The 25,177-nt window shown below is 44.0% G+C and overlaps 1 protein-coding gene across 1 annotated transcript; it reads left to right on the plus strand.

Annotated features, from left to right (window-relative positions):
- CAPN9 (calpain 9) lies at window positions 1-25,071 on the plus strand. Its single transcript, XM_058836696.1, has 20 exons — window positions 1-473; window positions 5,163-5,232; window positions 5,631-5,749; window positions 6,362-6,495; window positions 6,849-7,017; window positions 7,539-7,622; window positions 7,852-7,937; window positions 9,718-9,795; window positions 13,094-13,254; window positions 14,066-14,223; window positions 14,844-15,052; window positions 15,722-15,758; window positions 16,879-16,959; window positions 17,469-17,526; window positions 18,070-18,134; window positions 20,479-20,547; window positions 21,949-22,027; window positions 22,678-22,794; window positions 23,796-23,854; window positions 24,657-25,071. The coding sequence occupies exons 1-20, from the start codon at window positions 261-263 to the stop codon at window positions 24,681-24,683; spliced, it is 2,073 nt and encodes a 690-aa protein (XP_058692679.1). The 5' UTR covers window positions 1-260; the 3' UTR covers window positions 24,684-25,071.
- Window positions 25,072-25,177: the final 106 nt, after the last annotated feature.

Below are 25,177 nucleotides of genomic sequence, written 5' to 3' on the forward strand. Positions count from 1 at the left end.
CTCCCTCCCTGTTTGCTTTCAGGGTGTTTGCCGCAGGTGCAGCCAGGTGAGTCTCGCCAGGCAGCAGCTCCAGGAGGTGACACAGAGGAAGGAGGGCTGGAGGATACCGCCGGCTCCCCCAGTGCACGGTGCTTCCCACGCCCTCCTCCTTCGCAAGGCACCTGAGGAATTCTTGCTCCCCTCTCTTTTCCCACCTGTCCTGCCCCCGGCACCAGCTAAGACTCGTCCCTCCGGGCTCTCTGGGCAGGTGGGAGACAGACATGCCCTACCTGTACCAGGACTCGAAGGCGCGGCCGGCCGCGCATCCCGGGAATGCCCGTGCCACGCACAGCTCGGGCAAGGGCTACGAGCAGCTGAAGCAGGAGTGCCTGCGCAGGGCCGTCCTTTTCGAGGACTCCGACTTCCCCGCCTGCAATTCGTCTCTCTTCTTCAGTGAAAACCCACCCATTCCCTTCGTCTGGAAGAGGCCTGGGGTGAGTGCGCCGTTGTTGTTGTTGGCTCCTCCGGTCCTGCCCAAAGTCGGGCACCGCTGTGCTTCGGGCTTGCACCAGATACGTGCAGTGTTCGGGGACACGTGGGGATGAAGCGTGGGGGAAACCCTTCCCACCTCAGGAGCGGTGGCTCAGGATTGGGATGCCTGAGCAAAGAGCTCAAGCTGCAGGATGAGAGGGCTGGAAGGCTTCGTGCCAGGTGTAGCTCGTTGTGCAGGCACACTTATGCGTGTGTGCTTGTGTGTGTGCATAAAGAACTCGTAATCAGCTCCTCTCTTACAGCATTGCCAGACAAAAGGTGAAAATAGGAGACCATGCAGGGAATTAAGGATAAAATACATTATGATAATGTTCTAACTGTGTAAAATTGCATGTTGTTAATGCAGGAAATTCATAATTAAGATAAACTTCAAAAATTCAAACCTTTTAACTTCTAGAGTATGAGAGTCTTACACCTACTTGCTCGCTTCCATCAAGGAGCGCTGAGAGATTACAAATGCATGCCGTGGTTACTGAGCCATTCAGCAGTAGCCAAGGGCTCAGTGAGTATCTCTTAATGCATCTTGCATAACAGTCATTAATAACACAGTGGGAGCCGAAGCTGCACCAGCCACATGCTCTCAGATCACAAATCCAGCATCACTCCAGGTTCCTTCTCCCCACCTCACTCTGTAACTAATAACCACAGAAAAAAATGTGACAACGTTTCATTTCTTTGCTAACAACTGATGTTTATTCTGGTTTGGGTTTTTTTTTTAGTCTGAAAGCTTCCTCCTTTATAAAATACTTTTCTTTGGTGATAGAGATATCAAGGGAGAGAAAGAACAAAGTAAGCTTAAAGAAAGGGTTTAAATTATCTTAATTCACAGTGATAAGCATTCATTGCCTCAGCATCTGGTAGTTAACATAGTGCTGATACAGAGCAGAATTAAAGCTGTTACTTCTGGACAAGTTTCAGTTATGAAAAAAAAATTGGAGATCCCTACACATGGTAAGTGCATCCCCCACAGGCAATGCTGCCTATCTGTGCTCTAAAAAGCCAAGTGGCCTGTGGGGCTGCCCTCCCAGCACAGGAGAGTGCTGTGAGGCAACAAAAATGCATGTGGCTGTGACACTAAATCATAAAGAATGGTTTTCCTTTGCCCAGCTCTTAGATGCTAGTTTGTCTTTGTACGGCTTCAGAATAGTTAAAGTTTGGTGTAAAGTGTGATCAGGAGTGGTTGAGAGCTTGTGTGCCCTTGTGTATGGTACAAGGGACAGTGGAAAACAGTCTGTTGGCTTCAGGATCTTTGTGTGCTGGACTGGAAACATTTCCAGGATGAGTAAGTTACCTCAAATGGCATCTGCCTTTACACTCCAATTCCCCCCACATGCTTTTGTGAGCCGCACAGTGAGAAATAAAACTCAGGGGCGGCTGAGAGGATGTGTAAGGACAGGGTATTAGTTATGCTCTGCTCTGGCTCCTCAGCATTTGAGCTAAATTATTTTCATCTCTGTTATCTATCAGGAGCAGCAGCAAAATAGGGGCGCTGTAACAATTTCAGTTTAATGCATTTTACTGTGCAAAGGGAACACGGGTCTTGTGAGTTGCCACAGCTGGAGAGGGTGAACACAAAAACATGGCCTCTGCGTAGGGTATCTGTGTTCCAACTTCTTTTCTTGGTGGATGGTTTTTACTGCCTCTCCCACCAGTATTTTACTTGGTGAAGTGTAGCACGGTACATGTGGGTAATTGCAGGGACAAATAATCTAAATCTTCTGATTTACAATCTGTTAGAGTTTAATGTTTAGTAATGAGAGTAGAGAAGGCTTTCTCATTACTTTGACATGCATATATCTGCATATATGCATGTTTGTAGCACTGTGAGCAAGACCTTCAGATAGCACTAATCTGTAAATCTCCCACTGCAATCAGTGAGCTACATGGATCTGCACCAGATGAATATCTGACTTTCTACATAAGTGAGGTGCTCCAAGACTCAGAAAGACATTTAGTGATTTTGTTTAGCAATCCTTTTTGATTACATATTGAAACTGTCCTTTATCAAAATTTTAGAATAATTTAAAGAACAGAAGACTTTCCTTTCCTTTCCTTTCCTTTCCTTTCCTTTCCTTTCCTTTCCTTTCCTTTCCTTTCCTTTCCTTTCCTTTCCTTTCCTTTCCTTTCCTTTCCTTTCCTTTCCTTTCCTTTCCTTTCCTTTCCTTTCCTTTCCTTTCCTTTCCTTTCCTTTCCTTTCCTTTCCTTTCCTTTCCTTCCCTTCCCTTCCCTTCCCTTCCCTTCCCTTCCCTTCCCTTCCCTTCCCTTCCCTTCCCTTCCCTTCCCTTCCCTTCCCTTCCCTTCCCTTCCCTTCCCTTCCCTTCCCTTCCCTTCCCTTCCCTTCCCTTCCCTTCCCTTCCCTTCCCTTCCCTTCCCTTCCCTTCCCTTCCCTTCCCTTCCCTTCCCTTCCCTTCCCTTCCCTTCCCTTCCCTTCCCTTCCCTTCCCTTCCCTTCCCTTTAAAAAAAAAAACAACCCAAAAAAGGAAAGACAAATTGGTTTTACCAATTTCAAATGAGTCTATGGTCTACAGGAGGAAGTAAGAAAGAAATATTCCTAGTATGAACAGCCATGGACAACCAGTATGACAGGTTGGGACCAGAAAACACAGAAACCACCTAAACAATCTCACTCCCAGCTTGTTTTAGGTCTCTGTGCACCCTCTCTACCAGTGTGAGACAGGCACAAGGATGCAGTTTGTTTTCTTTTGCGTTTAAAGAAGCACAGCTTTAATGCAGCATCAGGACAGTCACAGATCACTGTGTCTCATCTCCGCGAAGACTGCATGTTCCCACTTCTAGGCAGTATCCTTGTGCAAGTGAATCCTTAAATTACTGCATGCTATGTGTGAATGCTGGGTTTTGTCCTTTAACATGCTGGAAGTCCTGTTACATAATTATACCATCTGAGAGTCCCTTTAAAATTAATATTACTTTTGCAACACCCACTCAAAAAGCGTAGTGTGTTTTCTTTTGTGCAACAGAGAATGTGGCACATGTCCAGCCAATATCCTTTCAATTCCTTTTTATTGATTTTTTTTTTAATTATGTTTGCTTGCTTTAGACATAGGAGGTTGAAAACATTTTTTCCATATGTGAGTTAGAGAGATGTGTAATAAACAATGAGTCACAAATCAAACCCATGTCAGTGGAAGGGTTTATATCTTGTCCCTTGCTAACACACAGGGCTTCTTGGTAACAGCTAAATGCATTAGTTGCAATGAGAGTTACCTCTCCTGAGAGCAATGGTGCCAAAACGAAGTGTGTTGTTGAAGATCAGCTACTTCATCAGCCATTGCTACATCAATGTCTAAAGGCAATGACCTGTGGTTTTATTGTTCATGCCCAGTCCCAACAAGACTGGGTGTATTTAACAAGCAGGCGGGCCGGGTAAGGAGGAGCTGCTGTTTGATTTCCCTTTGCTCCACACTCTGGGGACATGATGTACCTCCTCCCCGGGGTACCTGTGGCCGAGGCACAGCCTCCTCCCCGGCAAAGGCAAACAAAAAAGATGCAAACCAGCTTCCTGCTGAATATTGCCGCTGCAGGGGGAGCTCCGCAGCAGCAGTGCTGGCTCACTGAGGGGAGTGCCCTGGCTCCAGCAGCTGCTCCAGCAATAAGTGCAGGAAGCTGAACACAACTACCAATATTCTGCCTTATGGTCTGAGAAAATGCAATGATATGAGCACAAAGCAACTCAATTTCATCTAGACAGATGCAGGGATTAAATGACTGAATGTGCTCTTCTACTTCCCCCGCCCTCCCCATTAATTTGTTTCATTTGCCACTTAGGCAGAAGGATCTGCTTCATGCCACAGGGTCTGCAATGATGTATCAGGGCAGACTGATCAACTACAGGCATATTTCTCCAGTAATATATTAGATATTCTCCTTTCCCCTTTTCCATTCAGTTCAATCAATTACATTCAATATACAGTTTGTGGGAAAATGGAGAATTCCTGCCACACTTATTTGTTTATCACTGTAATTTTTCTATCCAGCCATGGTATTAGTAATTGAACTAAAACAGTCTAATGATTGCTTGAGAAGTGTTGTAATGCCACCATGAGCACCGTTCCCTCTGAGCACACAGGGTAGGTGGTGTTAGCTCCTAAAAATTAACAGGACTGAAGCTGTCTTGCAGTTTGCTTTTTTAAGGAGAAAATGTTCTCATGGTTGTCAGACACCGTATATTCCAGGTATTACATGCAAGTAAATAAAAGGCTTACTAGTTCAGGTAAAAGTAAATTGCCAATTTTAATTTTTTCAGCCGTTGGAGGAAAGCAAGCAAACAAAAAGCCCTGTTAACCAGGGCTACAGCCTGACATCAATCTTCTGGATGAGTTTGTGCTATGATATTTTAACAATTGCTTACAGATGAATAAAGAATGCCAGCCTTTCATTAGCAGCCAACTAATTATGAAAAAAAAATTAGTATAGTTGATTCTTTAATTACTCTACATGGTAATTAATTAGCAAGGGTTCCCCATCTCGTTCTTTGTGGTGGCAGCACTGCTGCAGGATAATACAGCTCGTGTGGCACACAGGATTTGTCAGCACTGCTGCAAGTCTGTTTCTGAGTGATGGTGGTGTTTTCCTGGCACATTCTAAGTAATTTCTCTGTCTCACTGCTGCAGGAGATTGTCAAAGACCCCAAGTTTATCCTTGGAGGAGCCACCAGAACTGACATTTGTCAAGGGGATCTTGGTGAGTGATTCTCCCTGAGTGGAAGTGTTCGTACACACCATGAGGAGCAGCAGCAGTGTGCTCACACAGGAGGGGATGTTGTCCCTCCTCAGGGATCCCAGGCTCACCTGGCCCTCAGCTACCTCTTGGATAGCTCCCTCCCATCCATGCCAGGGACCATCTTGGTGCAGTGGGATTCAGAATCAGGGAAGGATCTTCGTTTGAGGGTACTGTGGGCCCAAGGGAATCTTTTGTCTACCAGCACCTCCAGACTGAAGCACAGTCTGCCCTGGCCAGGCAAGGACACCCCCTCTGGGGACACACAGGCTGTATTTTGGATTTCAGGGGAAGTTGCAGCTAACTGTCGTAACATCTCCTCTGACCCCTTTTTCTCCTCTTTTCCCCTTCTCAATCCACAGGTGACTGCTGGCTATTAGCAGCCATAGCTTCTCTCACACTGAATGAAAAAACACTAGCAAGAGTGGTGCCACTGGATCAAAATTTTGGGCCAGATTATGCTGGGATATTTCACTTCCAGGTAAGGTGAACATCTGTCACAGAATGAACACATCTCTGTCATTACATTTCATGGTCTATTTTGCAGTGGGGTGGCCAGGAACTGCAGAGGAGGCACTGAAAAAAGTAGGATTGCTGAGTTTACACTGTTGTTCATGTTCTGAGGAACAAACTAGAGGGCTCTATGTCAGCCTCATACAGGCACAAACACAGCCACTCCTGTTTTGTGAACAGCTACATGGCTTTAGAAATCATTTCACATTTTCCTGGGCACACACACCTCACTCAGGATATTTAAGTCTTTAAAGGAGTTGAACTGGGGTCTGTACCACACGTGTCTCCTAAAGGAGTCTTGAATTATGTGGTGAACACTTGTGTAGCTACGTGAGTGACATTATCCAGACAAGGAGCTAGAGTACAGGTCTACGCATTTAGTCTTGGTGTTTCCTTAAGACAGATCCTCCCTTCCTAGAGAGCAGCCTTGCATGGCAGAGCGGGAACAGGTGATTTACATGTCTTCAAATCAAGCCTATGACTGTCATTAACTTCCAATTAGAAATGCTGGGATGCCAGAATCCTGCTCTCAGGAAATGCCATGCTGTCAGCACGCTCATGCACCATCCTTTCTAAACAGTTTTGGCAGCACAACGAGTGGCTGGATGTCGTGATTGATGACCGATTACCCACCTTCAAGGGCCGGCTGGTTTTCCTGCACTCAGCTGAACTCAATGAATTTTGGAGTGCCTTACTAGAGAAAGCCTATGCCAAGTAAGTCCCACTGCACATACATAATTTGCTGCTTGCACATACATTATTCACAGTTTGTTCATATGGTATTCACAATTCCAGTGAGCAGCTTCTAGCATTTGCTGCTGCCCTTGCCAGCCTGACAACTGGCATTAAAGAAAGAACACCCCCAGGCTTTAAAGATATGGAGAAATGGATGAATTAAAAATGCAGCTAGAAAGGGAAGCAGAATGACCCTGACACTCCTTCTTGGGTATGCTCTGGGGTACTTATTTTGACTTCAGTGCTATTGCTGCAATTCTACACATATGCCAGAAAATTCTCAAACATAGATATCTTGAAAGCAATTTTCACAGTCAGCATGTGTTTTCCAGGTTGAATGGCAGCTACGAGTCTCTGAAGGGTGGCAGTACAATAGAGGCCATGGAGGATTTCACTGGGGGTATAGGAGAAACGTATGATGTTAAGGCGGCTCCTGACAATTTCTATGAAATCCTAGAAAAAGCCCTGAAAAGATGCTCAATGGTGGGCTGCTCTATTGATGTAAGTAAAAAGGGGTCTCAATTTCTCGGTGCCCTCAACTTTGGGGTTCAATGTTTTGTGGTCTGAGTTTCACTTTTTCTCCTGATGAAGTTTGCTGCTTGCAAAGACTAGTTAATTTTTTATTGAAATAGGCAGTGTGATACTCAGCTGGCTGATGGGACCCTTCACCACCATCACTGTCCATCAAAGCCTTTTTACAAGAAAAGAGACCGTGTGAACACCTGATCTCAGTCTGAGAGTTAAGACTGAGATCCTGGAAATCTAGATAGTGCTGAAAAAAAATCACAGGGGCGGAGGAGGAATTCCACCCTGGAATCACCTCATTTTTGCTCTGGGTGAACAATGTTTAAAACCCCCCATATTTTTTCCCAGAAGAGGACCATTGCACCATGGTTGAGTGGAAAGACAAGTAGTGTGGGTTAGCCACTGGTTACCCTGGTGCTTGGAGAGGACCAGATGGCACCACCTGTGATCTCCCTCTGAAGAGAGAGGTTCATTGGCACTTTTTTCCCCTATTCCAGACCAGCAGTGCTGCCGAGTCAGAAGCCCGAACCCCTTTTGGCCTTGTGAAAGGCCACGCATACTCTGTGACTGGCATGGAGGAGGTATGTCCAGTGGCATGGGGCAGGGAGACACCTGGGGAAAAGACAAAGGAGTGTTCCCTCAGCTGATGGGGGAAGTTATCCTGGGGAAGTTGTCCAAATTCCCATCCAGCTTTCCCTCCCGCATCTCCTGTGGCACAGCCCAGCTATTAGCACCAGCCTCTGCACACTGGAGAAGCCTTGCTGCCTAGATCCTGGCACTTGACATTTTCTCTGTTTCCTTCTTCCCCAGGTGAGCTATAGGGGCCGGCAAGTGCAGCTCATAAGGATCAGGAACCCCTGGGGACAGGTGGAGTGGAACGGCCCTTGGAGTGACAAGTGGGTGCACTGTCCCTTACGCACTGGCCTCACAAAGGCCAAATCCCAGCTTCTGCTCCACAGCTGGCTTCCTGCAGCTCCAGCTGCTCCACGGGAACTTAAACCAAGAGTTTGCACATGCCTAAAAGTATTGCTGCCCTACAGCATCTCCCACTCAGCATGTTCAAAGCAGCGCAATGCAGGGATACCGTGTGTGGAGGTTGTTTAGCCCCCAAAATCTAGCACTAGCAGAAATACTGTATTAATATAAATAATTTGATCTTAATACACTCCCAGCTGTAAAAGTTACATTAAAATATACATTATGAGTGACATTTTTGGTTAAATATTTACAAGTCCATAGCTGTAGTACTTGTAACACAACATCTATACTTTGTCCTGCTACAGATAAGCTGAAACTGATTGTGCATTTCCCTCTCTGAATAGCTTGCATCTCTCTATTGTTTGGGGTTTCTAAACACATCAGGAGTAATATCTTAATAGTAATATGTGGCCATTAAATGAGACCCTCTCCATGCCAAAGTTGTGGAAGGACCCCAAACCACAACAGGATTGGCCTGAAAACCAGTCAGGGTTTACTACTAATGGTAAACAAAGTGCAAACAACACAAATGAAAAAAATACGTAGTAAAGAGTCAACACTACATTCCTCTCCAACACACACTTTTCAGTATATTTTTGCACATGTGCATTGTTTCATTTTTGTTTCACTTTTTCTACTGAGGTTGTTGTTTTTATTTGTACAGATTCAGAGGAGAGGAACCATAACCTGCCTGGCCCTTTAATATGCTGAGACATGTAATCATTTGTAGGACTACTTTAAATTTCCCTGTCCTTATCATGGCTCAGAAGTAAACTAAATATGTCCACATCAGCTCAGATCCTTTATCTTGAGGAAAAACATGGATAACTGACATGTATAATGAGTTCTTAAATCTGAAAAAGATGGAGAGGTTATGATCAGGACAGGCATCTGGCAGTTTATGCTGCTCATCAAAAAGGCTGTCTCTGCAAAGCAGAGCTCTGACTCTGCATTTGGGAGGCTTTCTGGAGCTCAGGATGCAGAGGGGCTTGCAGGTCAATACAGGAGCCTGTAGTAATGTTTTACAGTGGTTGCTGGAGTTAAAAATCACAAGATGCCTTCTACTCTGTAAGTTTATTATGTCAAATTGGAAATATAGTAGTGCACTTCCAGGTTTCCTGAAAAGCTTTATCATGTTTTTGTTTGGTTTTGATATGCCACAGCTGGAGTTGAAGGGGTGAGTGAAAAGGAGGCAAAGAATTAACCTGGGGCCTCAGTTACTCCACCAAATCTCTCTGTGCAGGCGAAGTATCCTATTCAGTTCTCATTGACTCAATTTTGAAAAAAAATCTGGCCCTAAATTAGCAACAAGAGTGAAAAAGAAGATGGTGCTACAGAGGGAATACAGATTTAAGGAGAGTGTTTACTTACCATCATCTTGAAGTTTACCAATAGCCCTATTATCTCCAACCCAAACACCTGAGACCAGTCCCAATGTCAATAACATTAAGACCACTCTGGAGCAGTTTTGGGATCTTTGGCCTGGTGCTGCTTTTGGCTGCGTTAATTTGGTCTCTGTGACCATGAGTGCCAGCAGGACCAGGAAACCTCTTAAATGCAACTGTGTTTGTGTAAGCTGCACAAATAAAACACGTGTGAGAGAAGAATAGCCTGCTGTTATGTCCAGCCAGTCATTCTGAGCCAGGAAAAATTAATTGCCACACACCTGTAGTAAAGCTTGGTTTTGTTTTCCTGCAGCTCTGCAGAGTGGCGCTTGGTCAGCCCATCGGAGCAGAGACGCCTGTCTCAGGCGGCACGGGATGATGGAGAGTTCTGGTAAGCCACAGGATTTTAAACTGTGTCACTCTAATCAGAAATCAAGGTGCAAGTGGCCAAAACAAGTGCAACAGGGAAGAAGCCTTTGAATGATGAAATTCTCAGTTTCTGCCTCACAGAGGGCAGGAAGGATGCTCCCTTTATTTTCTGTGTTCCATATATGCCTATATCTGTTTTAACAACAAAAACCTTCAAAAATCACTTTAGCTAATGGTATCGGTATTTCAAATACTGTGTGTCTCCCATGAATGTAACGCCCTTTAAATCCTACCCATGAACAAAGGCAGGATATACAGAAGGGAGCATGTATGGCACTGTGTCAGCTATGAAATGCCTTCAAGATTCATTCTGGGAATGCACTGAAAGAGAATGAGTCCTGAGAAACAATACTACTAGTTGCATGAAGTAAAACAGCACCAAGATATGTGTGAAATTGTGGGAAATTTGAAGAAAAGATGAAATGAAATGAAATGAAATGAAATGAAATGAAATGAAATGAAATGAAATGAAATGAAATGAAATGAAATGAAATGAAATGAAATGAAATGAAATGAAATGAAATGAGAAGAAAAAAAGAAACCAACATGGTGGAAATTGCTTTAGAATTGTGAAGTGTTCTTCATGCCAAACTCATGATCTCAGAGCAGATGGCTGACTTGCACATGATTCCCCCCTATATGGACCGTGCTATGACAATGTGTTGGGTCACATTTTCTAGGGCCAGATGCTCAATTCTTTTACACAGAGGTAAGTCTAGAGAGGTATGCAATGGTATTCCAGATTTTGCCTGCAAGTTAAACCAAAGTTCAGCCTCAGGCCTAAGAAGTTATTTGAAATAGACAATGCAGCACCTTAAGTCACAGAAAATTATTTTCCCCAATTTTGATAACTGAAGGAAGGTAGGTCCAGTGGCTGTTCCATAACTATATTTTTACATAAGATATTTTGAGTTATTTTGCTATTGACATAGCAAATGCATTAGGGCATTTACAGTTTCTTTACAAAGCTTTTGTGCTTGTTTGGGTTTCTGGTTTGGTGTTTTATTGTCTGCTTTTGACCTGGCTGCAGTTGTAGCTTATGAGGTGAGTGTAAAGGAGACAAAGACTTTGCACAGAACCCAAGTAACTCCAGCAAGTATCTCAATGCAGGACAGAACTTAAAGCCTGACCACGTGATGGGGGTAAAAGTGTGCAAGTAGGTATCAAATGAACAGTGAAATTAATGGGAAAATCCCATTTTAGACTCTTTTGTTCTTTGGACTTGTGAGAACTGAAGAAAATCTTCATGGTGACATGCTGAGGACATTTTAACCTCATTAACTACCCCAAAGATATTTTGGCTACGTATTAGCAGTTCAGATTGGTCTTGTCCAGGTGCTTCTAATAGATGCAAAGGGGCATCTAGTGGCTGGCTAAGAAATCAGCTTCTCACTCATCCTAGTCCCTTCCTTCCTAAGTTCAGAGGGTCAGAGTCTTCTTTTCCCTTCATAAGTACAAACCCAGAACAGCTCTAGGGAAATCAGAACAGGTGTTTTACCTCCTAGATGTCAAATCTAATCTATAAAGGGCAGCCCCTTCCTCTGCTTTGCAGCACATTTCCAAAGACCCCAAAACTGCACCATGTGGCCAGGAAACCAGGCCATTTAGAGACAGATTTTGCTATGCTGCCCCTGCTTTAGTGTCCTGAGCATCAGAGTGAGAATTAGCAGTGCCTAGGGCTAGCAATACCTGGGAATAACTGACAAGAAAGGGCAGAACTCAGCAAAGCAAACCCTGCTGTTTCTCTCCACACCAAAGCCAAGTTGTAAAATGGCCCATAGCAAGTGTAAATTAATACCACGACATAACAAGCTATTTGTTATGAGGAAGAAAAATGGAACTAGCTGTGTTGGACGAGGCACAGTGTGGGCTAGCTGGGTCCTATCTGCCACTGCCACTGCCACAGATAAACTTGTATATTGGAGGGCTTTTGCTCTCCTGCTACTGCATTTTGTTGTTAGGCATCTGCCACAGGAAGAAAAGGAAAATTATAGCTACAGAAGCTTGTGTCAGGGAGGAGGTCCATTTCTGTGTGTTATTTCTGTGGTCCAGGGAGAGAGGGGGGCTCTTCCAGATAGCAGTTCAGAGCAGAGACCATATATTTGGCATATATGCCAAACTGCCCTCACACAGGCCTAATGCATCAGCTCTTTTACAGAGGGAAATTCAGCCTCCCAAGGCTACCCTCAGGCCCAGAGTGTATGTGCCTCCTGTCCTTGGGGTGCACACCATGCAGGCTGCTGTCTCTTAGACTGCTTCTGTGCAGTTTCCTTTTGCTCAGGGCTGCACCCAATGCCCAGTGGTGCCTGGCTCTGCCTGTCCCTTCTCTTGGCTGTTTGCTCAGTCCTGAGCTGACTCCTTGGCCAATGGGACTATTGGCATCTTTTTGCCCTTGTGCTTGCTAGATAAAATCTCCTGGCTTATCTGCTTCTCTGTGTGCTGAGAGGGTTAGTTTCAACAAGCCCAGCCTAGCAGCTCAAACCTGCCCATATTGTGGCACTTGCTCCCTCAATCCTATTGCCATGTACAAGTCTCCACCTTGGGCATAAAATACATGCAGCATAATCTGTGCTGCACAGTAGCAGGCAGCAGTGTCTATGCTCCTTCAAGGGCAGGTTGGAGGCATTTCTCAAGTCCAAACACACTTTATCTCTCACATTTGGCATATATTTTTGCTAGAACAAGGTCCCAGGCACCCATAAGGGAGGGAAGGGTGATCATCTTGAGCCTAGAAACCTTAGCAGAGACCCAAATGTTACTTTAATTGCAGTGCAGACAGGTACCCATACCATGGCTTGACTAATCCATCACCATGTGTGACTGGTTGTGCTGTCATTGTGCCTGACTCTGAACACACAGATGATTTGTATGAAGACTTAGCTCCTGCACCTGCCAGACAATCCTTTGGCTGGGTGTTTGGCAATACAGATATGGCCATTAAGCATGGTGTTGGTGAAATAACTCTTTCCACTGTAGGTTTTGTGTCAGTGTCACTTCTATTTCATCTTAGCCTCAATTGTAACTGAGTAAAAGAAAGCTGTAAGAGATGTCAGAACGAGATGCAGACAAAAAGGATGCTTGTGCTTTACGCCACAGTGAGTGAAAGCTAGTTGCCCTCCTGCTGTATGCTGGCATTTTTCCATGGTCACTAAAACTACTCTGCATGGACTGGTGATCTGGCTCTGGTGGATAAATACTTCTGCTGGGCATCCTTCACAAAAATGAGTGGCTGCCCATTCCTTACTGTGCCTTTTGCTCAGGATGAAGTTTGAAGACTTCAAAGTGCACTTTGACAAAGTTGAGATCTGCAACCTGACTCCAGATGCCCTGGAAGACAGCACCACCCACAAATGGGAAGTGACCATCCACCAGGGAAGCTGGGTCCGCGGAGCCACCGCAGGAGGATGTAGAAATTTCCTAGGTAAGAATGTACCAGTTTGAAAATGAGAAGCAGGCACTGAAATCTTTACCTACCCTCAGCTGTAGCTCTTCAGAGAGGAGCTCTGTAGCCAGAGCTATGGTTGCAAGACAGTTCAGCTGACAGCAACCAGCCAAAGGGACAAATGAGGAAACTCAAACCATGGGCTTTAAAAGTGTTGTCCTTTAAAGATAAGACCTTTCTGTGACTGGCTTTTTTGAATGAACAAACCAGCAATGAACAAAGTGATAAATGTTCATATGGTCCCGCTTGAGACTTTGTAGTGAAAGAGTTGCTTTTTTTTGCTCTCAGGTTCATTGGGTCTGATTTACCTCTTAATGACATTTGCATGAACAGGACTAGGTTTAAATAAGCCAGCTAAGCTGCAGCAGCAAGTGTAAAATGAGACAAAAAGCCCTGCTCAGCCAACATGTTTATGTGCCTCTGAAGCTGTGTCATGGATCCAAACTGTGCTAGTTTAGACTGGCACCAGCACTATGGGATCATTGTAGCGATGTAATTTTAATAAAATTTCATCTGACAACTTCATTTGAACCATGGTAACTTAATAAGGCACGAGGCTTAAAATCTTTCCTACACCTAGTTCCGTGAAGGACTTTGGGATTTGGTTTGTTTTTTGCAAAATAAAGTGGAAAGCTTAGTGGAAAGAAGTATAATGATTAATGGAAAAACTAAGTTTGAATGAAACCTCAGCTTAATTGTCTCTTTTGGTTTGGTGGGGGTATTTTTGTAGTAGTAGTGGTGGTTTATTATTCTCAGTCAAGAAGCTCTCTGGTGTTCTTTACTTTGGCAGAAACTTTTTGGACAAATCCACAAATCAAGCTGCATTTGACAGAGAGGGACGATGGACAAGATGACTGCACATTCATAGCGGCACTGATGCAAAAGGGTCGCCGTAAACTCAAGAAGCTTGGAGCTGAAATGCTGACCATTGGCTACTCTATTTATGAGGTACTCCTTTGCTGCTACAGCACAGGAGCTGCACTATTGGCCCTGCCCCATATTTAGGGCCCTTGCTCTTAAAATAACCTACTCAGTTACATCCAGACCCATGGAAGATGTAGTCCTCTCAGAGGAGAATTTAGGAGTCTCTGTGGGGCCACAAAGGAGACCCCCTTTTTTTTGTGAGGACAAACCCCTCAGCCCCATGATTCTATCACCCTTGCCAGGCTCAGGGAGAGGGAATATTGCTTCTTCTGAGCATCCTGGGACACATCACACGCAGATGCCCTTTCCCGAGTAAGGCTGAGGTTGGTGAATCTGTTGTCACTGCCCTGTGACACCCTATCTGGGATGGTGGTGTTTAGTGGCAGGGAATATTCAAGTAGGAAGGCAATGTCTCTGAGTGCTCTGAGACTGCCTTCTGGGTGGGAAAGGGCAGTGGCAATGGGCCCTTGCCATAAGGTGGGAGCTGAATTGCTGTAAGCACCTGGGAGAGGGAATGATAGTCAGGATCTCAGCCTGGGGTGACGCCCGTGCCAGGCAGAATTTAGCTCTGTGATTAGGAAAGGGGTGAGTATGGCTTTCAGCACACCCGGCCAGTTCAGCCCTGCCCTTTGTTCCCTTCCTAGAGCCCTGGCAGAGACGGACACTTGGGCAAAGACTTCTTCAGGTACCACCCCTCCAAGGCCAGGAGCAAAACCTACATCAATTTAAGGGAAGTATCCCACCGATTCAAGCTGCCGCCGGGTGATTACATTCTTATTCCAACCACATTTGAGCCACACCAGGAGGCAGATTTCTGCCTGAGGATCTTCTCTGAGAAGAAGGCCATCACTGAGTAAGTCTGCAGCAAGCTTTGAGCCCTCCAGTGCTCCCCTGCACATGGGGTTGTTGGCTGCTGGGGAGAGTGTGGCTGCCAGGCACCCAGCCCTACAGCAGAGACCCAACATGGCAGGCTCTTGATGATTTGGTTTGGTTTTTTTTATATTTTCCCGTTTTTGCTAAACCTGACATTTTTTTTTGAGAGAGAGGAGTTGAGAAGGTGGGGAAATAGGGCATGCCATGAGGAATCTGCTGGAAGTTTGACAGGGAAGAGTTGCTAGATGCCTGGCACTGTTAGGGTCTCTGTGAATGCAGCAGTGTTTGCTTCCTGTTTGTTTCCTCCCAACGTTTGTCCAAATGACAATTTTATGTTAAAAAAGCATGCTGAGGAAAAAATGTGTTCACAATGAATAATGAATAAAGAATGAGATGAATTCTTCAGCAGATGACATGCACAGCTGTGTCCTCCCTGAGTCCTGCCTAATGTCTGATTTAAGGGCTTATACCAAAATTTAAACAGTGCAAAAGTCTGATTGTTTGATGAATTTTAGCTAAACACAACTTGTTAAGTAAAAAAAACCAAAACTGTTTTATCATTCACCTGGGGAAAAGGTAATAGGCAAGCTTCCACCCCAAGCAGATGTTGAGTACCTTCAGATACCAAATAAGGTTTTGTTTTCTCCAGGGATCTAGATGAAAATGTTGCCATTGATCTCCCAGAGGTAAGTCTACAGCATTAAAATAGCAAGAGAATAGCTCAGCAGAAGCTGGCACATACTGCTTTTACTGTCTTTGGCTAGACCACGTTCATTTCACAGGAATGTTGCACAATTTCCAGCTTTGTGTATATCACTGAAATGCTAAGCTCTGCTGAATGTGGTAAAAGAGCTGTAACAATCAAAATCACAATCGTTACGCTTCTCATCCCCTTGAAGGCAGCCAGTGCCAGCCAGAGAGGTGGGTGTCGGCCACCCCGTGTGCCCTGCGAGCAGCACCCCTTAGCACTGGGGAGCCACGCAGCTGTTCACATCTTTTAGTTTATTTCTTGTGAAAAATAAGAAGCAAGAGAATGTCTAATAGACCTACATTAATTTTGCATACAGATGTCTCTATTTTACTTCTCAGTATCCACAGGGCTTGGGAGGGAATGCTTACGCATGCACGTGCCTACTGAAATGATTGAATTCTTTTAGTTTTTGAACGGCTTGGTCTGCCTGCTGAGCACTAATTGCAGCTGGGTCTGAGTCAGCTCCTGTTTAAGTGTATCCCTGCAAATAAGCCATTAATTGTGGTGTGCCTTTCCATGGAAACAAGCTAAGCCAAGATCTAATTTGTCCCTCTTTAGTAAAACTCTTCTCCGAGGACCCAGCTAACAATGGCATCTTCGTTTTTGGGATCTCAGGGCCATGTTCCGTAGCAGAATAAGTCTGTGCATATGTGGGTAATATGCTGAAGTGCAGCCACCTCTGGCTGGTGCTCTCAGGAAGGGCTGGAGGTCCCAGGACGATGCCACAGGAGAGAGTTCAGCAGCGCTGTGGCTGTTGTAGGTCCCAGAAAACAGAATGGAGCAGGCTGGGATGGGAGGAGAGACAAGTGTTTTCCAGGATGGGTGCCCTTGGTTTGTACCAAGGCAGAGGCACACTACACACTTGTCCAGGTGAAGGAAATGAGAGGGTGAGACTCCCCTCGGGCAGAGAGATGGCCGGGAGGATCTGGCAGAGTTCAGGAGCATGTGCCCTTATTTTAAGATGTACAGTGGTCCAGGCTGCACACTGGGGCTATTTGCAGGAGAAATGTCATGTTTTGCAATTCTTAGAAGGACTTATGTGGTTGGTGTTGCAGCCTCTACACCCAACCCCAAACCCACAAGAAACTGAAGAGGAAAAGCAGTTCCGGGCACTGTTTGAGCAGATCTCAGGAAAGGTGAGTGCAAAACACTTTGGGTCAGAGCAAGATGTAAAAAGAGGGGAAGCACTTCTGCCGCTATCCGGACCCACGCGAAACAAACCCGACATATTTTGGAAGTATGTTTAGTTGCAGTGTGTTGTCTGGGCACCAGATGTCACCATGCCTTATGGCTCGATGGATAAGGGTACAGTCCCCGGTGAGCAAGCAGGAGGACTCAAGCTAGAACTCAAGCTCTGAAGGAGCCCACCTGGTTTAATGTTCAGCCGCAGCTGAGTTTTCTTTGGTTCAACAGCTCCTGCTTGAGATCTCCTTCAGAAAGACTTATGCAGAACAGCATTCCTGTATTTTCCCAGCCCATAAATTTTTAGCTTTTTCTGGGTTTTGTATGGTTCTTTTTTGCTGAGTTGCAATGAAGAACAGATGAGTGATTTTTGTGTTTTCTGAGGTTTTTGGTATGTCTGATTACAGAAACATTTAAGTAACAGATGCTTCACTTTTTTTTTTTTTTTTTTTTTTTTCTGCAGGACATGGAGATATCTGCAGAAGAACTTGAATATGTTCTGAATGCTGTATTAAAAAAAAGTAAGTGCTGACAACTTCTAAGTTAAGGCTGGTATATAACTTTCTAAAATCTGCCACTAAATTCATTTACATGTAGAAAATTAAAGGCGTTCTTATGACCCCAGCCTGGTGTCCCTGAGCCAACAAGGGCAGAGCCAGGAAAGCGTTTGGTCCATGATCTAACCACGAGCTTGCCCTGCCTCCAGTGTGATCCATGTCAGCTCAGTGAGGCCAGCTCTCTACTGCACTGCCACCCTGCTGTGGAGGGACAGGCACTAGACTGGAACTTTTAAGCTCATGATCCTTCTACTGGCCCTTTGTACAGTGGAAAACCTGTCACTCCCTGAACCTCAAATCAAGGACAGTATTTCCTGTCATGTCTCCATCTTCTGTCTGGACTGAGACTTCTCTGTACTGAGAGCTGCCTTCATCTTCCAGTTCACAGGCCCTCCCACAATGAGGACTAAGAGTCAGCTACCTCTGTTCATGAGTCCTATTTTCTCCTTTCTGATTATAAAAGACAGCTTTGCCTATGATTTCTTTCCTATTGTTGTTCTTTTTCAGCAAAGAACATAAAATTCAAGAACTTAAGTCTCATTTCATGCCGAAATATCATTTCTCTTATGGATGTATCCTTTCAAATAAGTGCCTGCAAGGCTAAATGAAGAATGAATATAATTGTCCATAACATTATGTATTGTGGGTGTCAGAAATGAATTTAGTAATGTCATGGCAGATCACTACGCAAAGAAAACAAAAATACATGACTGTTTCATCCTGATTTTTGTTTTAGAAATTTAGGGTTAAGAGTTTCAGGACAAACTGTTTTCTATTGCAAACTTAGAAGCAGATGCGTTAATGCTGACCACCTTTAGAAGTAAATCTCAAGCTACTTCTGTATAGGACAGTGCATTTTTCAAGCTGTGGTTTATTTGAAAGAGACATAGAAGACTGAACTCAAGAGAAGTCTTTTGTCTGGGGATCTAAATTCACCAGCCAGAGTTGTACATGCAAGTTATGGGTCAGAAATTAAGGATCAAAAGTGGTGAAAATTGCTGATATCAAAGCTCTTTTTTGACAATCAGCTTAAAAACTGGAAAATCTGGTCTTTCAGCTAGTTACTGGGACTCCAGGAAACAGACATGTGGGTGAGAGTTGTCTGTCCAAATTTAGGTATTTGTGGTGTAGGCGTCTACATCTGAGCCAGATTTCTAGACTTCCTTTATAGACAGCGAAAGGGGTGGTGTAATTAATTGTTCTGGATGTACCTAACTGAGGGGTGCTAAATGACTGCTCAGACATCAGGTGAGGTGAATCACAGCCCTGATGCTTCTCCACCAGTTTTGTCCTTTGCAGAGTTCTGGTTCCTGCTGAGTTCACTTAGCATGGCTTCTCCTCAGGTAGAGCTGCTTTTGCAGTATGCTTGCCCAAGAAACAGCTTTCTTACACATGAGACAGAACAGACCTACCAAGGCAGGCATCTAATGTTTGGTTTTATGCCTTGCTTGTTCAGCTGAGATGTCTTTTGCTTTTGTTGCTTCAGTCCATGACAGAGGTAACATCTGTTCAAGCACTTCTAAGAGAAAACCAAACCAGACAAAATTTTGTCCTATGAAAGCTGGTTCATAATATTAAAATTCAATGTAGATTAGTCACTCTGCACATGAAATGAGAAACAGGGGACCAGTTCTAAATTTCCTTGCTTAAAAACAAAGCCTCAGTAGGGAGCTGCTCCATGTTCCCATCTCATCCTTACATGGTATTGGCACGAAGCCAGGCCCTGTGCTTGACCCTGGAGCATGGCAGCAGTTCTAGGTTTACTATTTAGGATACAGCTAAATAGTTTCCACGATTTGCAATGCTTCTAAGCAAATCTTTGCATAGTTTTGAATAAATGGGGAGACATCTCTTCCTCTGCTTTGGGAGCACAAGGAACGCAGACACAACCATGCCGCTCTGGACGTGCTATTTGGAGCACAATGGAAGAGCAAAACCATAAAAACGCAAACCCAAGTCAATGCTGGCACAGTCTCCTCTGTGTCACATGCTACTGAATTCCCTGGCAATGGTCAGCATGTGGTGGTGAGGAGCAGGGACAGAGTTCTACATGACCCTGGGAAGAAGAGCCTGGCTGGGTATAAAAACCCTTTGCAGAAGCGAGGATGTCCTTGGGATATGTGGGTGCCCTCAATAATGTCACCAGCATAGGTGCTCAAATAACAGCAGATGTTAGCTGGACCCCACTTGGCATGTTTTGACCTTTGTGAATGCTCGCTGAGCCAATGTCCATCTGAGCAAGGGCTGTGTCCTGGCAAGATGGAAAAAGGAAGGGAAATGGGACCTGTCCTTAATTAGCATTTCAGAGCAGCTGCCTCATCCTGGAAGTGAACTGTGCTTGGGGGGCATCAGTAACTCAGTGAAATAAGTCCCTCACTTCAGGCAGAGGGAAGGCCAGACAGATCTAATCATTGTCTCCAAGAACTGCTTTGCAGGCATTTATTTCAGACCGTAAGGACCAGATTTTGCCAGTCTCTCCCCACTACTCCCATTAATTTTTGGTTGAGCCATTGCAACAAGACCTGGTCTCTAGACAAAAATACTGAACAGCACATTGGTTGACTAACTGCTTTGGGCACAGAAGCAATTTGTTTTAATCAGGTAATTTAATTCTCTGAATCATTTATATCCCATTTACATCCAAAACTGTTCTTGCCTTAGAATAATCTTTCTTCCTCATGAAGTCCCTGAATTGCTCAGCTGTGTTTTTATATCACATAATGTTCCTCCAGTATCACAGCCACAGGCATGACTGCAACTGCTGGTGTTCTACCTCTCAAGAAATCCCAGTGCCAGTTTCAGCAACAGCATAGGCTTTCCTGTCAACATTTTCTGCTTAAAGGAACTACTCTGAAAAGTTCAGACTGAATTTGGGCTTTCATATAAAAAGTCCTTTTCCTTAGTTCATATTACCAGACCAGTGGCAACGGGAAACTGGAATTCAGTGAGTTCAAAGTTTTCTGGGAAAAAATGAAGAAATGGATAGTAGGTGACATTACCCATTGTAATTCTTCCTCCATTTCATTAGCTGCTTCCTGAACAACTTATTGGGTATATGCAGACAAAAATGGAGAGAGGACTGTGTTCAAGCCATGAATTTTAACACAAAACAAATGTTTTTAAAAGCATGGGGTTTGTTTTGGATAGTCAAAAGCATTCTTAGCTTTCCATGATGATAAACCGTAATGGTTTTCTGGAAATAACTGAGATTTTTGTAAACTAGTCAACTATGTTTGGGATAAAGAATGCAATGGACAGTTATAAGCAAGCCAATCAGAAGGAAACTTCAGGAGTTTCCATAACTGCTGTTGTACAGAAGAAGAAAGTGATGATTCATGACCAGTAGGAAACAATCATTTCCTAAGTCACTGCATTTTCATTACTGATCTCTCAGGAGTAAACTGTACTAAAGTCTGGGAAAGTGCTGATTCTAATTTTAAACACATTTCCTTGCCAATGTATAGGCAGTGAGAATAAGTAGGCTTGCAGAATCAATCACAGAATGAATACTCTCAAATAAAAGACATTACAATTGTTTCCTCATGGCCATTAATAGGTTTTTCTGAATTTGTGCTTCACCAAAGCATTCAAAATATGCAGTTCTTTGCTTCTTGTCTAGCCCATCAGAAATGCCCAACACTTTTTCTGGGTACTAAAGCCACATCTCTTTTAACAAAGGACACACTGTTTTAACAAGGGGCTTGAGAAGTCCTTGTATCCTGTAGGAAGATTTTCACATGTATTTGCTGGAAAATTTTAAGCTGAATGAGACGACAGCTCCAAATAACTCATATTCCAAAGGAGAGTCGTATTTGTTGTCTCAATAAAAGGATGGAATTTAACTCCAGCTTGAGAATTGCTTAATATATGGGTCAAAATTCAGACTGTTTGACCGGTTTTCTTGGTTGTACCATGAATGTGTCTATTCAGATCTTTTATACTTAGAAGCAAATAAGCAAGTGACAATATTACCATCATGTTAAACAGTTTGTCTCTAGTGTTCAGAACTGTGGAGAAAAACATAAAAGAAGATTAAGAGAATGTGTCAGTTAAGAGTTAAAAGACAGAGAACAATGCATCTTTCCAGTTAAAATCACTTTTTAAAAAATCATGACATTTTTAATGAAGAGCAACTCATTACTTTTTAATGCTTGGATTTGGCAGTACTTGTTTTAGTCACAACAACCTGTTCATATGACAAAGAGAACTGGGACCAAGATTTATTCCTCCACTATAAAATCAGACCGGATCTAGACCAAAGTCTTGTCAGCTTTCTCAAATGCTTATACTGTGCGGTTGGAGATAAACACCTTGCCTTTCTATCCCATATCTGCTCTCCCTTTCGTACACCAGTACTGAGCTTTCTGTGTGCTCCTTCCATAACAGAGTATCTTCCTTCAATTTGACTTTGATAAATCTGGCTCCATGTCCTCTTATGAGCTTCGTGGGGCTCTTAAAGCTGCAGGTAAGGCAAGCACTGCATTTTATCCTGTAAACCTGTTAGGCAGATCAGCATGGGTGAAGAGGACAATCACACAGGCCAGGTCTCCTGAACAAGGAGGAGGTATAAACCCCAGAGAGAACCTGGGCACACTGAGTAGGGTAATTTTGCCCCAGGTGTCCCAAATCCTGAAGGGCAGGCAGTCAGAACAATCTCTGTATTTTACTGAGCTTTGTTAAACCCAACAGGGCTGAACGTGTACGGGGTTAGACCTTGAAACAGATCACTTCAGAGTCCATGTACATTCAAGGGTTGAAGGAAGAGTGAGAAAACTGCTATGAAGAGCAATCTCTGCATCAGTATTTCATCAAAACTTGTTTTTATTAAAGCAGATAATTTTTCAGAAATCCCTCCAAATTCGAGAAGATAGAATGGTCTCTCATACATCACAGTGTGGCATGGACTAGAAACTGCAGTGCCTGGCAAATTTCTTGTTCAGGGTTTGTTATTCATTGCAGGCTTAAGGAACTTGGTGGTTAGATCTCTTTCTGGATGGATATGTGCCACGGAGTATCCTCCCATTAAGTGGTTCTCAAGATTAGTTACTAGAGATCTGTAGATTCCCCCTGACATTTGAGGTTGCTCACTTCTGCTTTGTGTGTGTCTCTGGGAAGGATACCAGCTCAACAATTACCTGCTGCAACTGATTGTCCTCCGATACTCTGACGAGCAGTTCCAGATTGAATTTGATGATTTTCTGAACTGCCTAATACGCCTGGAGAATGCGAGTCGTGAGTATCTTCTTCCTCTGGAATTTCATCCCCTTTGAAAAAGAAATGGTTCTGCTTCGAGCATCTTGCACAGTATCTGAGATCCAGCACAAAGCTAACAGAAAGGAGCTGTGTTTAGTATTTGCATTTAGGATGGCTTTTCTCCTGTAAAGTGAAAAATGCTCTGCTGCTAATGGAAAATTTCCCCATGTGAATAGAGCTTGCTACATAAACTCTGCAGCAATGTTGAAGGCATGTGAAGAATGCTGGTAAAGTCCATGTTGTAACCCCTCTTGTGGCTCACCCAGGAGCTTAATTTGGGATCACACAAGTTCAAGGTTCAAATATTACTTGTGCCTCATGGAAAGAGAAAACTGGCATGCTCATGGGCAGGTATCTCCTGTACCTTTTACATAACATATTCCCTTCTGGCTTCAGATGGAGTTCCCTGTACATCAAGGCACCCAAGGTCTGAGTTCATTTCTGGCACAGAGTCAGTCTGGTTACAAAGCAGAAGTAGTAAAGATAGGTTAAAAGGTGGATAAATTGAATAAAAGGTGGATAAAAGCAATAAAACCCAATTCACTCTATGAGAAGAAAAATTAACTTTCTTCACTGATTTTTTTTTTGTTTCATTCTTTTTACTTTCTGGCTTGACTATAGCACTAGAATTATTAAATTTCTGAGACAGAAGTTAAATAAGATATATAAAGAAGTGCAAATTGCTTGGCTTGATTTCAGAATATCCTCCAAATCTGACTGTTTAGCACATTCAGGACACCTTTTCCAGACAAGTCCTGAAGTGAGCCTTGCATAAAGGCCTTAAGTCAGCAAGACATTTCCTCTTGGAAGGACTTTGCTTTGTCAGAGAAGCTACCACCACCAAGCAATCCTAAGCAATCTGTCTTTGTGCCAGGCCCTCCCTCTCCTTGGCATGGCCACTCGTCATTGTGGGATGGAGAGCTCGTGTATGAATATGAATGAGGTGTATTTATAGCACTGGTGTCCGTTTTTCATTCCAGGAGTATTCCAAGCACTGAGTGCGAAAAACAAGGACTTCATTAACCTGAATATAGGCGAGGTATGAGTACAGATTCATAAACTCTGAGAAAATGATGGGGTTTCTCTAGAGCTTTGTCCTCTTCTAAGGGCTGGAGTATTTCTGCATGACACTTCAGATGTCCATGAGAGTGCAGGGGGGTATCTGCCATAGGTTTCACCATGGCTGAAATTTTACAGCCCACTGCAGCCCATGCACTTATTAAATCTCCTCCACACTATTGCCTTCCTTGCTTGCCCTGTGGCATATTGACAGCTTTCCATGCCCCTTTCTAGTTTCTCAGGTTTTTTTCCTTCCTTGGGTGCCAGGTTTCAGTGGGGGAAAGAGGAAGGAGCAGATGGGGGTAAGGGGGGTCTTTCACTTCCCCTGAATCCCCCAGGAATTCAGATCAGCCTGTGTGTGTCTATCACTTGCTTCTCACACTGCTCAGCACGGGTTTCTTATTTTCTTGTGCTCTCCTTGATTGCCTGTTGCTGTAAGCTGTCTCTCATTTCACACTAAGCCAAAGCTTCCTGGGGTGAGGCACAATGAATTCCCAGGGAAAAGAAATGTGGGAGCTCATGTGGACAGCTGGCATGCAAATAAAGTAACTGCTGTTTCCAGCATCTAGTGCTTGGAGGGCTTTACCTTATTCCTTCCTGCTGGCTGAGGTCTCTCCTTAATGACAGGATGTAAGACCCAAGTGAGCAAAGGTCCTCTTCCCTAAGTGGGGTCAGTTCAGAGAAAAACACTGCTTTGGAATGGCTCTCATTTGGGGAAAGACTTGGGGAGGGAGAAGGGCCTGAAATACTTTATTGTAAAGTTGATATTTTTCTTATACTAGTTTATCAACTTGGCAATGAACATCTGAAGAAGTTTGATTTGGATGCCAGGAGTTTCTTGCGATTTTGCTGCCAAGACTTTTGCCCCAAGAGCTGGGGTCCCCTTCACATGCAAACTTCACCAGGAGATTTCCTGCAGAGAAACATGAATGCTGCCCCCCCTTTCTGTTCTCCAACCCTGTGGATGAGTTTAAGTGTCAGATCATGTGTTTTTTGGTAGAGCCTGATACTGGATTTGGCACTGAGCATTTGGATGTGGTACACATGCCTCTCAAGCAGGCTGAAGCTGTTGTTCCTGAGTGACCACAGGTTTTTATGAAATAGGATTGTGTTTACTTTCAGCATAGCACAGACTACAGTGATTAAAAGTCCTTATTGCTGCTTGGCTACTGATTACTGTAAGGTCCTTTTGAAAATACAAGGTTGCATAAAACTTGTTCAGTTTGGAATTTATTTCCAGGCATTATGTGTGGCTACATGACAAGTACCCTGTCATAGCCACATGAGTTGCAGTCTGGTGAGC

Source organism: Poecile atricapillus, chromosome 3 (assembly GCF_030490865.1).
Source record: "Poecile atricapillus isolate bPoeAtr1 chromosome 3, bPoeAtr1.hap1, whole genome shotgun sequence".
Lineage (NCBI taxonomy): Eukaryota > Metazoa > Chordata > Aves > Passeriformes > Paridae > Poecile > Poecile atricapillus.